This window comes from Calypte anna, chromosome 1, assembly GCF_003957555.1.
Source record: "Calypte anna isolate BGI_N300 chromosome 1, bCalAnn1_v1.p, whole genome shotgun sequence".
NCBI lineage: Eukaryota > Metazoa > Chordata > Aves > Apodiformes > Trochilidae > Calypte > Calypte anna.
The window spans coordinates 190,284,952-190,297,484 of NC_044244.1; the positions used below are offsets into that span (position 1 = coordinate 190,284,952).

General features: G+C 43.7%; 1 protein-coding gene across 1 annotated transcript; it reads right to left on the bottom strand.

The window, feature by feature from the left end:
- Positions 1 to 3,918: 3,918 nt before the first annotated feature.
- Positions 3,919 to 12,332, bottom strand: PRSS23 (serine protease 23). Its single transcript, XM_030448967.1, has 2 exons — positions 12,192 to 12,332; positions 3,919 to 7,054 (listed from the first exon to the last, which is right to left on the bottom strand). Exon 2 carries the CDS (start codon positions 7,039 to 7,041, stop codon positions 5,923 to 5,925), a length of 1,119 nt encoding a protein of 372 aa, XP_030304827.1. The 5' UTR covers positions 7,042 to 7,054; positions 12,192 to 12,332; the 3' UTR covers positions 3,919 to 5,922.
- Between the last annotated feature and the right edge of the window lie 201 nt (positions 12,333 to 12,533).

The window sequence follows — 12,533 nt, forward strand, 5'->3', positions numbered from 1 at the left end:
AGCTGCAGTCAGCTCTGAGCCTTGGGAGCAGCCCTGCTGAGCAAAGCTGATCTCCTTCCACCTGCAGAGCCCACCCAGCCTAACCCTTTACTCCATGGTCAGGACTTTTCATAGTTACCCACACATCTGATGTATTCCCAGCATGAAAGGTTGCTTTTCCACCACCCACACGCTCTGGAAACGTCTTTCCTGCCCTTTCACTGCCCACAATGATCCCTCAGAGGGGCTGGCTGGAGACAAGTGCTCCCACACGACTGGTGACATTTAAGCCGCATGGCAGATCCCTTGGTGCACGGATCCTGCTCCCACCCGACACAATAGCAGATTTTGGTGGGTGCAGGATGAAGCCCAGTGTGACATTTTCTTCCACCCCACGCTTCTTTGCTGAGTGAAGCTTTTGTGAAACAGCAGAGGCCAGAAAACCCCTGTCACTCCACCTGCTCCTGCAGCCTCGGGTCCCTCGGGCAGCTGACCCTGCGCTGCAGCGGCGCGGAGCTCCTCACATACTCCTTTCCCTGCCAACCATGAAGTGATCCCCTCTCTGCCTCACTCAGAATGAACAAAACTGCAATAAATTCAGGCAAAACATGACTTTTGGACAAGGCAGTTTTGGAGAGAAGCCATAATGGCATCTTCCAAGCGGTGACACCATGCCTCTTCCCATGGGGACCAAAGTACCAGCACAGGAAAAGATAACTGAAGCAAGGTTTGACTGGGAAGTCATTAGAATTAGAAACTTTTATAGCAATTCACAGAAACGGAAGCTTTCTTTAAACATCCTGATTTCAAGTAAGTTTTTATCAAAAAGGCTTCTTTGACCCAGATGGAAATTCTCAGTCAAAACAAGAGCAAGTGCCATCGGCCTGTCCCAGAATGATCAGAACAGCCAAGCCATTGAGTAGCCACCCTCTTTGCAGCAGAAAAGCACAAACATACCAGCTGACTAGGTTTTCTGAAGTGTACCTTGTTCTCTTGTTTTTGAAGATTTTTTTTTTCCATCATGGGAAATTTTCTTTTGCAAGTTGTAGGAACAGAAAAAGCAGAAAGAAAATAGTGGGAAAATGCCAAAAAAGAATGGTTTAGCTCAGGTTTAAACTCAGCTCCCTCATTTAAGGCTACACCTTTCTGTATGATGACAAATATAATTCAGCTTCAGCTCAGAAGTGTAACTTCTGACAAGCCTTTGATGAACTTTTGCAAATGTGAATATTTTCGTCCTCTCCTGACCTGCCCATAGCAAAAAAGGGGATGTAAAAAAAAAATCTAAATCATCATTAAATTAACTTCTTTGTGTATGCAACCTGTGGAAAATCACCAAATCTATGATAATGTAGCATAAAATAGCTGCAAGAAATTGTTTGGGATAAGCTGGAAAAATTCCTTACATCTTATTACTGCTGTCACTACAATAAGAGCAAAATATCTTCATACTCCCATCACATCTCAATATTTCACGAACACACTCTTTGTATTGGAGTTGTCCAGGCTTGCCAGGAAAACACTCTTCATCAAATCAACATGAACTGTGACATCCCAAGCTGAAACAAGTGCATTTGAACATATTTCATATAAATGGAGTATTTTATATCACAATGATTTGCTTGGTGAAGTAATAGGAGTCTTTAACTTCTTGTAGATTTTTGTTGATACATAATTAACTTTTAAAGGGAATTTATTGTAAAAAAAAATAATGCCCATCAAATGTTTTGAGGTGAACATTCATTGTTCACACACATTGTCCACATTGCTCCACAATCACTCAATTACTGTTGGAGATCTTCAGATAAAAACCAGTATGAGCTTGCTCTCATGACTCAACCTATTCCCATTTAGTTCAAAATCAATCCACACACAAAGCCTCACAGATAATTTATTCTGGAAATCATCAATGTTGCTAATAGTGTTTGTGACATGCTAAGGCATTTCTCTTCTCTTGTTTAATCATTTACCTGTAAAATCCCAGACCCCCTTAACAGCAGAAGAAATGCACGTGCAGCGTAAGAGTCACCATGTGAGAAAAAACACCATCTAGGTGGAAAATATCCAGTTCCTAATTCTAATGTTACTGATTTATGCTCTTCCTGTGTGTCTACAGAGTGACCTCAGATTTGCTATTTACACATCCATTTAAGAGCCTTAATTTATTTCGGCTCCTTCTATATCTAGTGGAAGAGGGAATGGAAATGAACAATATTACTCATAAAACCCTACACACATGCACACCCAAACATGTGCAGGTCTACACAGCAACAGACTCACAAGGAATCTTCTCCTGTGACACATATGATCCTGCCAGTTCACTCCTTGCTGCTCTGCTGTATCCATGCTTCTTTTTTTTCTCCAGAAAAACAAGGAAATTTTTACCCACCCATCAGACTTTATCCACTCTTTGAAAGCTTCTCTTCTCAAGGCCTGTGCATACTGCGTTGGCACTCTACCAAAACCCACTAACAAATGGCAGATTAAGTGGAAACACGGAAAAGAATTTCAAGCATGTATTATACTTGCTTGGAGTTCAGCGTGCAACTTTAAGACGAGGGCTGCCCTCTAAACAGGCAGGCCTGGGAATTCGGTTGCAAAACAATTACAGATGCAAGGAAAATACCTTTCCTCTGAGAAAGAAACTTGATGATACTCCACAGTCTTTTCAGTAGGCTAAGTTCACTAGAAAAGCTAGGCAAGGTCTGTGCTTCCTTGAGACTTCAGTTTACATCTCCTGCACTGTTGTCCGAGGGAGAAATAGAACTTTAACTAGAATTATTCATATGTCAGATTCCTGAAGATGCAGAAGCAAAAGATTTAAATCCTTTCATGGGCAAACAGCCCCTCTATACCCCTGCTGCCCTGCCTTAAGATGCAAGAATAACAAGGCACCTGATGCATTCTCCAGATTACTTACAGTCATGATCAGCTGGACAGTAAGATTTCCAGTGTCATTCCTGTATAGTTCAGTGACTGTTTCTTTGATGTTGGCTGCACCTTTCTGACAGTTTAAAGATCTGGTTATAAGAGCCCCATTTAGAGCATCATCCACCAAGGGGGGCCCAGGTGAAACATTGTTGAGCTCTAGCACAACAATTCTGCCCATGTTATCTGGGATTTCCTTTTCTTTCCAAAACCAATCTGGAATGTTTGCATAGGATGTACAGTAGGAAGAGACTCTCTCACCCCTGGTTACACTCAATTTGCTGCATATCTTTTTTTTTTTTTTTAAGAAACCAAACTTGCTCACATTACTTAAGCTTGTTAGCCTTCTGCACAGCTCCATTCTGCCAGGCACTCGAGAGACCAAAAGATTTCAGTCTGAAGCAGTGGAGAACATAGAACCAGTAGATGGGAAATATGCCCCATAAGCCAGGATAGGTGCTCTGAAGCATGCATATCCAGAAGTCAGGAAAGGACAGCAATTCCCAAATCAAAAGTGAGACAGTTTGGCACTCCAGTGATCCTCAGACACCTCAGGGTCTCACTGCTGACTTCAGATGAATGCTTTTCTAACTGGATGAACTAAGAGAAAAAGAAGATAGACCTAATCTAACACTTTAGACTGGCTGGTTCAAATTCCTCCATAGTTTTTTGGACCCTAAAGTCAAAGGATAATAGTTAATATAAAAAATGTGACTCTCTAGTCTAATAGGTTATTTTCAGCTTTAACTAATCTGAGCTCATGACTGACTTTGGAACTGCAACAATATTATAAAAGTTAAGATTGATTATTACTCTCCAAAGACACAAAGCCTACAGAAAAGAAAAAAAAAAAGCTTCTATAACAGATGGGGGTAAAAGAAAATAGAAGGATAATAAACAGCATCACATATTAATAAATCTGTTCTGTATCTGAATGTCCTTCCAAATAAGTAACTGAAACGAGATTAAAAAGTGCAACCCAAGTATAGTACAAATACAAGAATGTCTGCATTGAAATTCCATAACTTTTCTTTATTCACTGTGATACATTCAAACAAAAGTGCTCCAGATAACAGCCATAAAGTAAAGGAAATTAAAATAAAAAGGCAGAAAAAGACCATCAGATACATATGGTGATTATTCATATTTCAAAGCATTAGTAACTGTTTGTATCTGAGTGCACCAAAAGCCCATGAGGGTCCACGTTTTTGTATACTGCACCTATAAAAATAATAATCATAGGCAGCTCTAGCAAAAAATGTTTTTCCAAACTAGAGCTAAAGCCATCACAAATATAAAGCACCATCAGGCATATGTTTACAAATGCCATAGTAATTAGTAGAGTGTAAGAAAGTCATAGCTGAATTAATGTTTTCCTTGTATAGCAAAGGGAAGCTCTGCTTAAATTCAATCCTTCCCAGCTTTGCCATTTCACACCAGGGACTGGCATTTGCCCTACAACAACAAGAGCCATGGGCAACTTCGTGAGGCTCAGGAGACAGGGAGAGGTGGATGGAAGAGAAACTGGAACTGGAGTCAGTGTCTGTCATCCTATTTAAAAGAATAACATTGGCATGTCAGCACGTACTTAACCACATTACTGCAATACAGTGGCAAAATCCACCTGAGAAACATTGTACAAACCACATTGACTTCCCAATGCTGTTTGCTGAGCTACAAGTATTTGGCTGCACTGATTTTACCTATGAAAGACAGTTCTTGTTTTAATATTCAATTCTGCTCTGGTAAAAAAGTAAGTCACCATTATCTGTAAGAGACAGCAGAGAATCATGTCATAGCAAATTCAGATTACATCCTATAATGTGGCTCTATTCCAGCTTCAATGTGCATTTGCCAGCAATCATTTGTAACTCAACAATTTGATGAGGATGAGGATTCCTGACCCAAACAACAGAAGAAATGGAAGTCAAGGTGCCATACAAATTAAACTGTCAAAGGGATATGACAGAGAGACACTTATAAATCCAGGGTCCCTCCACCTAGGGTATTTTTAGCACGAATCTTCAGTGAGATGGAGGGAGCTCAGTAAAACCCTTGTCCTGCTCTGCAGGCAGCAATTCAGACGGCCAGAAAGACTAAAGACAGATTTGCATTCTGAAAATCCGAGTTGCTGACACAAGATTTTATTAAGAAGTTCTAAAGAAAAGAAATCTCTGCCCCCATATGATTTTTGTAATAGCATGTTCATAGGGATCCTTCCAGGTGTAAAGCAATGCCCCAGCTGCTATAAAGATTTAAGCCCATGTGTGATTTGTGTTTCCCACAGCAGGATGCAATGGCATTGCTCATATGACCAACATCTTCACAGACAGGTCCTTGCAACATCAAGGTCTGTTTACTCAAAAAGCTTTTTTCTTAACTATGTTACTGATAAAGTCTGAAATCACTCAGGCCAAAAGAAGGTTAGAAGTGTTATGCAGTTATTTACCCTCCATGCAATTTGTGTGGCAGTCATCTCCCACAGCACATGCCTTGCCCTTTTCACACTCCCTTTCTCATGCAGGAACACAAAGCTGCAATGTTTGGGTTGCAAACACCATCAAATGCCCCTCTTCAGATCCCACCAGCATAGAAATATTTTCTTTTAAAAGTTCAGATCAAAGCATTTCTACTAATCCTAGGATTTATTAAAACAAACATTGTAGGCATGATATAGTCAACAGTGTCCCTTTTACAAGATTCTCTGGAGACAGTTCTGATTTCATACTGTTTACTGATCCGCCCCTAATTATTCTTCAGTTGCTCAGCTGCAAATTCAGCAAGTCCACCTGCTCCTTCCCCACCCAGCAGACGTTCCTTTCTCCCCAGTTTTGAGCTGCAATGACAGCACCCTACAGCCCCTGTCCCAAGAACAAGGTGGCTTGCCTGAACAGCTATAGATCATATCCCGTTGTTACAAGATTGTATCACACACATTTGCAGCAGAAATCTCCCCTTTCCCCAGATGAGTAATTAAATGCAGTCATTAAGTGCTTTCAAGGAGTTGCATTGTCTTTATCCTTCCCTGCAGTCAAGGTAGTTGCCCTTGATCCAGTAACAGATCTGTGCATATTTGAGGGGTGTGATGCGTACAGCTACATTGAAATCCTGTGGGGTGCCATTCATGTCCACCCACTGATGGCCTGAAAATATTCCAATAATTTTACGCTCCCATTTGTTATCCTGCCTCTTCCACATCCTCACATACACCCCAGATCCACTCGCGCCCGGCTGGGCATCGCACTGCTGGTACAAGAGGTCATATGTTTCATCTTTGACATCACAGAAACGGTAAACCAGGTTTCCTGGACGGTCGTTGTCATAGCCAGAGAAGTGAATCCTCCCTCCAGGCAAGTGCCTTGCTGGTGGGCTCACACCTATCTTCATAAACTTTCTTTTATGAGGCTTCTTCAACTCCAGCAGGGCGTAGTCATAATCCATACCAATGTCATTGGCATTGCCCTTGATCCATCCCTTGGGGACGTGTGTCCGTTTCACTCGGATCCACTGGAATTTCATTTTCTCAGGCATTGCTGAGTTAGTGATATTGGCCCCTTTGCTGCCATCCTTCAGTTTGGGCTTTAGGAACCCCACCCGCAGTTTCTGAGCTCCTTTGACATAACTCTTGCCATCGTGGATGCAATGAGCAGCAGTAAGAACATGTTTTTCAGCCACTAGCGTCCCTGTGCAACCTGTAGATAGCTTCACCGATGTGGAGAATGGGTAATTCAACAAGAAGTCTTTCCCAAAAATGCTAAACCTGCTGTCATAGCCATAGATCTGCCTCTTAGTTCGAGATTTGCCTTGAGACCCACCACCACTGCTGCTCAGAATATATATGCCCACTTCAGTTTCAGTGAGGCTACCATTAGCATACAAGGTTTCATAGGACAAGTAGTTCTTCACTTCTTCATAAGTTGGCAGTGGAGAACTTTTGTGGCATGCTGGACCACAGGGAGACACCACTTCCAGTCTGGCTTCAGCATCAAACTGTGGTTTGTCCAAGTTAAGGGTAGACTGTGGCAGGATAACTGGAACTCTGTAAGATGGCCAAGTTGGCTTCCAGTGAGAACTGGAGGGCACCACATCTTTAGCAGCACACAAAAGAAGGATTAAAGTGGACAAGCCTGCCATTCTGAATGCTGGTCTGTGGAAAGTAAAAGGAAGTCCAGTTACTCACCCAAACATGTTGCAAGATTAACCTGCCCTGCTAAGTAACAGCTTGCTAAGCAAGAATAATATAATAACAGAATAAGGGTCAAGCGATTTGAATGAAGCCAACTATCATTAAGTTCTTCAGGCTTCTCAGCACTAAACTAATACCTAAGATGTATCCTAAAATAAGTGTCTCAGGCCAACACTGAAACACAAAACATTTAACCCTTTGATGTTCTGAGCCACCAACTCCCATTTGACACCAGTGGGAAGATAGGGGATTTGTCTTCATATGGTGCAAAGACAACTGAGACTGAGCACATTCCTGCATTCAGAAATCACAGCTCCTGCAAAGAGTGAATGTGTCTTATTTCAGGTAGCTTGCAGCATCTTCTGAAAGCTCCCACCAACCCCCTGACTCCACCTTGAGAGAGGTCCTTAAATCACCCCACAGCATCTGCTCTCTCAGCCAGAGACATCAAGCTGATGGTAGGAGCAGGCAGGTGGACAAAGAAGGCAACCTAAACAGGAGGTGGGCTGCAGAACATGACTGCAAGAGAGATGGCTTCCCCTTAAACTCACACACCAGAGGAAGGTTTCTGCTCCAGGTAGCATTGGCTCTCCCCTGGGCTTACATGAGAAAAGGCTGATAGGGTTACACGAGGGCAGCAAATGAAGTTAAGTTTACAATTCTGGAGGGAATATTCAGTTAACATACTGGCTCATTTCTTTATAAACTCAATTAATTAGAAATGCAAACCAACTCCCCTCTGAGCACAGGGAGGCAAATGGGGATGTAAATGTGTTTATGAACCACAGGCAGAGTGCCTCAGACTACAGTGAACAGCATGCACTAGCACTGTGTCAAGAAAATGTGTAACTTCAGTTTATTTGAAAATTAGCCATGCAGCTGAATCACTGCAGGAGGCATTGCACCCTGGGCAGGAAGGCAGGCAGGATCTCCCTCCTACAAAGCTTATTCAAACAAAACTTCACTATTATGTTGAGCTTACACATATTTAAAACCCTGCTGAGGTTACACTGATCACAACTGCAGGATCATTCCTGAAATACCTCAAATGAGTAAACCAAAGAAGGAGATGACCACAGCTATCTAAGAATAAAATAAAAAATAATTAAAAAAAGAAAAAACAAAGAAAGAAAAAGAAAAAAGAAATAAAAAAGAAAAAAAAATAAAAAAAAAAAAAGAAAAAAAAAAAAAAAAAAAAAAAAAAAAAAAAGAAAAGAAAAAAAAAAAAATCCTTCTCTTCAATGTTTTTTGTAGGAATCTCCCATCTCTTAAGCTTCACCAAAAAGTGACTTCAGAATCTACAGACCACTAAAGTCTGAATGTGCCCTGGGCCTGTATTCTTTTGTAGTTGGTAGCATCCTATTTGGGAATAGAGGCTATAGATAGAGCACCCAATGTTCAGAATATAATTGACTAATATAAGATATAGAAATATTTCCATTCCAAAAAAACCCAGACATAGATGAACAGAGCTGATGCTACTGATACCCGCAATGGCAGGTACTGACTCTTCTAGAAGTGACCAGACATTGTGTTGCTATTTTTTTCCCTAACAAACAGAACACTTTAAAGGGATGTATTTTTTTTCTAGGACTAAGCTCTAGAGAATGTTTGGTTTATATCTAATAGGCAAGTCATGCTGGAAAAAACAGCATTTTTAACATGAAGCTACATACATTTGGATATCTCAAAACTGGAAAATACTTGCTTATGTATTCAAGGGAAACCATCAGGTCCTTTGGCTCCTTTCACAGCATAGATGTGGCTGGGTTTTGCATGCTATCAAATGAGACAGTCTCACCTTGGTACAAGGATGGCTCAGGTAATACACACTGTATGTCAAATATACTTGTATAAGTGATTAGGAAAACAAAAAAAGAGGTAATGGGGACAAATTATACCACTCCATCACCACAAAAAAATATACATTAGCCTAAGTTGACTGTTAACTGTCTTACTTGTGACCATGTGGGCTGTACACAGAAATATTTACTGGTCTCCCAGTAAGAAACTGAGACCAGATAAACTCAGTTGTGCTGTGTATCAGGTAGCAGATCTCATTATTAAGAGCATGTATTTAAAAGTGGTCAGCTCTCATCTGCTTCACACCAGAGTTATTCCCACAAATTACATTTGAAGCTCTCCTGATAGGTGGAATGTCTGTCTAAGTTGCACTTCTCAAGACACTTCTTGGATCTAAAAATCATTTGTGCAAACTGAGCCAATGCTGGCCTGTGCCTGGTTTATTTAGCTGGCAGGCAAAAATTAGAAGTGTCTCATCAGTTGTTGCTGGTGTTTTCCTGCTTGTTGCACAAGCAAGAAGTTTCCCTCGTGACTGTCAGTGACCTGATGAAGGGACTGTGTGCCCAACAACAACAACTTTGCTTCCTCCGACATCATCACCCGGGCTAAGAAAAGAAATTCTCTCTCCCTGCAGCCTCCCCCCCCTCATCTCCCCGACATCATCACCGCAGCAACGCCAGCGCTTCCCAGGGCAGTTTTAGGCAGTAGAGGGCAGCAGCCCAACGAAGAGAAGGAGGCAGGAGATAAGGCTCAAGCTGGTCTCCAAAAACGCCTCAGAAGATGGAATCGGAGTCTCTGCTGTGCTCTGCTGAGCTCCCGGAGCTCCCAGGCTCTGAGCAAGCCTTCCCTGATGCCTCTTTGCTATGGTCGTATTGCAGCTATAGGGCATAAAAAGCCTTTTCACCAGTAATAGGAATTTTCTATTACCTAAAAACTTACTAGAGCCTAACAATAAAGTACAATTGTGAGTTTATACCTGACCATAGAACCTAAAAAGTGCTCACAAACCAAGCCACTTACAGAACTCTTCACAATTATATCTCATCTGGAGACATAACTGCTACTAAATAAGGTCTGTGCTGCAATAAAAAGAATAAATATGTCTTATTGATAACAAGATGCCAAATTAGAGCATAGGATCTCTCTCTGTGTAGATCTCTCATCTTTAAAAATAAAAAGGTTAGCAGAAATCATGAAGGCATTTAAAAAGTCATCTAAATTTAAAGAGACCTACCAGTGAGACTCTTCTTTCACTTTCTTTTCTCTTTTCCTTTTTGTTTTAAACCAAAACCAAAAAGATGAAAAAAACCCCCAACCAAACAAACAAAAAAAAAAACAAAAAAAAAAAAACAAAAAAAAAACAAACCAGGGTTAACACTCTCTGCATTCAGCTACTTATTCATGTGTGACCCTGAAAGATGTTCTCAAATGGAAGAAACTGTTAAGAACTGAGCACTTCCCTAAACAGCTATTACAAAACATTACTGAATGAATTACAACGTGCTGCTCTACTGTAGTGCTGCTCCTCTGTTTCCATTTAAACTGTGTCATAAACTCAATCCACCCTTTGACTCAGTACAAAGCCCTGCTCTGATATCCAGCCTAGGAACCCCCTAGAAAGCAGTTTGTACATAATCACACTTGCTAATGGCATTAAAATTGTTTAGAGAATGGAAACAGTGACAGCTACCCCGGGGCTCCCCACACTGCTAAAACACTTTACATATGGACTTTGCTGCCTGCTATGGGCATTCATGCCTTGAGATAGATGTTGGTGACAGAGAACTGCCTTGTTCAGGACAGACATGAATCATTTTCTAATAAGCAAGTAATTTTTCTGGAAGAGTTCACTACTTCAGGGGTGGTTCTTCTAATAGATGGTTAAAAAACAATAAATCTTGGAACACAAGAGTATGAAAGTCCATGAAGCAAACAGTCACCATTACATTTTGAAATGAAGAAAGTTTTTCCACAGTGCTGGAAGCCAGAATGATTAACATGTCAAAAGAAATAAAGAAAACCAAGAAAGCAAGACAGAAAAACCTGTCTCAAACCAAATTATAAAGGTGAACTAAAGCACAGTGCTGTGCCAAAAATACCACTGGCTGCTTTTCTTAGTCACAGAACTTGTTAAAACACAGCAAAAATGTCTGAGTCTCACTTTAAGAATCACAGAAGCTTTACTGCCATTAAAATCTGACATCTCTATTTGCCTGCCTGTGATGCTGAGGGTGGTGTGGGAGTCACACTGCCAAACCTGCTAGACTAATGGCTTTAAAAGATGTCTTAGAAAACCTGAAACAAACTTTGATACTGGCAGGCCAAGGGTGTCTGTTAGCATGTACAATGGGCCCAGCAGGTATTTTGACATGTGTGTCAGTCACATGCACACACACACAGAGGGAAGGGATCATATTATGTGTTTACCACTTAGTCCAATTCCTATAGAATAATTTTGCTGCCTCCTTTTGCCCTCTTTTCTCTTTCCCTCTCCCCGCATGTAAAGCAGCTTTGGTTCCACAGTACGAGAGCAAACAGCGTTAAGCAGGAGGTGATGGTCAATTGGAATGACACGGCTGTGAGCAAGGACAACATCCCCAGGGCTGCCGAACCACCTGGGCGAGCGATGCACAGCCCCGGGCAGCCCCGCAAGCGCGTCCCTCACTGCCCCCTCGAACCTGGCTGGAGGCAGGAGGCAGCACAGTTGCCTTTCGTTTGGCTGGAGAGATCGCGTAGTACGTGTCTTATAAACCCAAAGTACTGCTGTTCTCAGCCACGGTGACGAATCGAACTCCGGGACCGTGGTGGCTTAACCGGAGAGCTACTTCTGACACCTCCCAAGTGTGAAACGCAGAAAAGATGGCATTTTTTACCAGCCGCTTCCACACCAGGCGCCCCTTCAAAGTTTAGTCACCGACACCAGGGCGCTGCGCTCCTTGCCGCTCCGGCGGAGCGGACCCGCGGCGGGGACCGGCAGGGAAAAGCCGCGTTATCCCTTTTGTCTGCCCGCTGCCGGAGAGGCGGTGTCGGCTGCGCTCCCGCTTTTGCGACCGGGGTTAAAAATTAAGCCCTAAGGGGAGGGCTCGCCCCGAGCCGGGACGGAGGCTCCAGCAGCACCCGGGAAGGACGGCCGGAGCCCCGCCGTGCCGGGCTCCCCTCCACTCCGCACCCGCTGCAGGTGAAGCGCTATCTCCGGGGCACCGAGGGACTCGCCATCCTTCCCGCCGCCCTTTTGTCTCCCCGGGGTGACCCGCAGCCCGCGGCACCCTCCCGGCCAGCGGGACCCGCTACCTACCAGCTCCCCGCGGCGGCGGCTTCTCCGGGAGCCGTCAGGCAGGTGGCGGGGCCGGTCCCATCACTCCCGCCGCCTCCGCGGGGCTGGGGGCCACCTCCCCGCTCCCTCCCGCCGGGCGCCGTCCCTCAGAGGCGCGCTCGGAGCGGGGCGGAGCGGCGCGGGGCGGAGCGGCGCCTCCCGCAGGTGGCTCCCGCCGCCGCCGCCCGATTCCAGCAGCCCCGCTCGGCCCCGCGGCGCTCCCGGCGGCACCGGCGCCCTCTGCCCGTCCCACCGCGCCGGACGAGGCTGGAGCCGACCCCGAGGATGTCCCTGCCCGCAGGCCTTCCCCCGCGGGCCAGCGCC

Bases quoted from the DNA above. Each gene is read 5' to 3' on its own strand.
- PRSS23 (XM_030448967.1), bottom strand. From the start codon at position 7,041: ATGGCAGGCTTGTCCACTTTAATCCTTCTTTTGTGTGCTGCTAAAGAT.